At 64.1% G+C, this 791-nt stretch overlaps 1 protein-coding gene across 1 annotated transcript in view; it reads left to right on the top strand.

The window, feature by feature from the left end:
* GZMM (granzyme M) overlaps positions 1–791 on the top strand; it is a gene marked incomplete at its 3' end in the record, with an annotated part of 6,525 nt that overhangs the window by 4,291 nt on the left and 1,443 nt on the right. The window contains exon 2 of the mRNA XM_032272063.1: positions 377–533. Coding sequence (XP_032127954.1) covers positions 377–533 — 157 coding nt within the window. The remainder of the gene's footprint in view (positions 1–376; positions 534–791) is intronic.

Below are 791 nucleotides of genomic sequence, written 5' to 3'. Positions count from 1 at the left end.
CAGGCTGGTCTTGAACTCCTGGCCTTGAGTGACCCTCCCTCCTTAGCTCCCCAAAGTGCTGGGATCACAGGCATGAGCCACCTGCACCTGGCCTGTTGCACATTTTGAAGGACTCCTCTGGCTGTGGACTCCCCTAGGCTGTGGGGCCCCGTGGGGCCTGGGAAGGTCCTGGAGAGGGGGTTGGGAGGGCGGGGGGGGGATGGGAGGGACCAAGGGCCGCCCCCACATGTCAGCCTAGAAGTTTCAGGGAACGCTGGGGTTGTCATTAGGATGGCGCATCTGTTCAGGGTCCTAGGCCTCTGAGCTGGGCAAGGACAGTCTCAGCAGGGGTGGGAACACGCAGCCCCAACCTGGCTCTTTTTCCCCACCCCGGCAGGCAGCTCCTTTGCAGCCCAGATTATTGGGGGCCAGGAGGCGGCCCCCCACTCACGCCCATACATGGCCTCGCTGCAGAGGAACGGCTCCCACCTGTGCGGGGGGGTCCTGGTGCACCCAAAGTGGGTGCTGACAGCCGCGCACTGCCTGCCCCAGCGGTGAGTACCCTGCCCCACCCCCCAGGGGTCCGGGGAATCCATCCCACGGCCCCCGTTCTCCACAGAGGGTGGGTTCTGGTAGATTTAGGCCAATTGTGGGAGCCCCTTCTCTTCCGGTGATGGCCTAGGCAGGTCTAAGTGGCCTGCAGCTGTGGGACTCCTGGAGGTCTGCTATTGGCAAGAGGCACTGGCAGAGCCTGGATCCTTCCACGGCTGAGCCACTGTCCTGGTGTGGACAGAGCGGGTTGTGTCTGAGCC

This window comes from Sapajus apella, unplaced genomic scaffold, assembly GCF_009761245.1.
Source record: "Sapajus apella isolate SASKATOON/1434 unplaced genomic scaffold, GSC_monkey_1.0 scaffold280, whole genome shotgun sequence".
NCBI lineage: Eukaryota > Metazoa > Chordata > Mammalia > Primates > Cebidae > Sapajus > Sapajus apella.
This window is presented reverse-complemented; position numbering and strand designations above follow the sequence as displayed.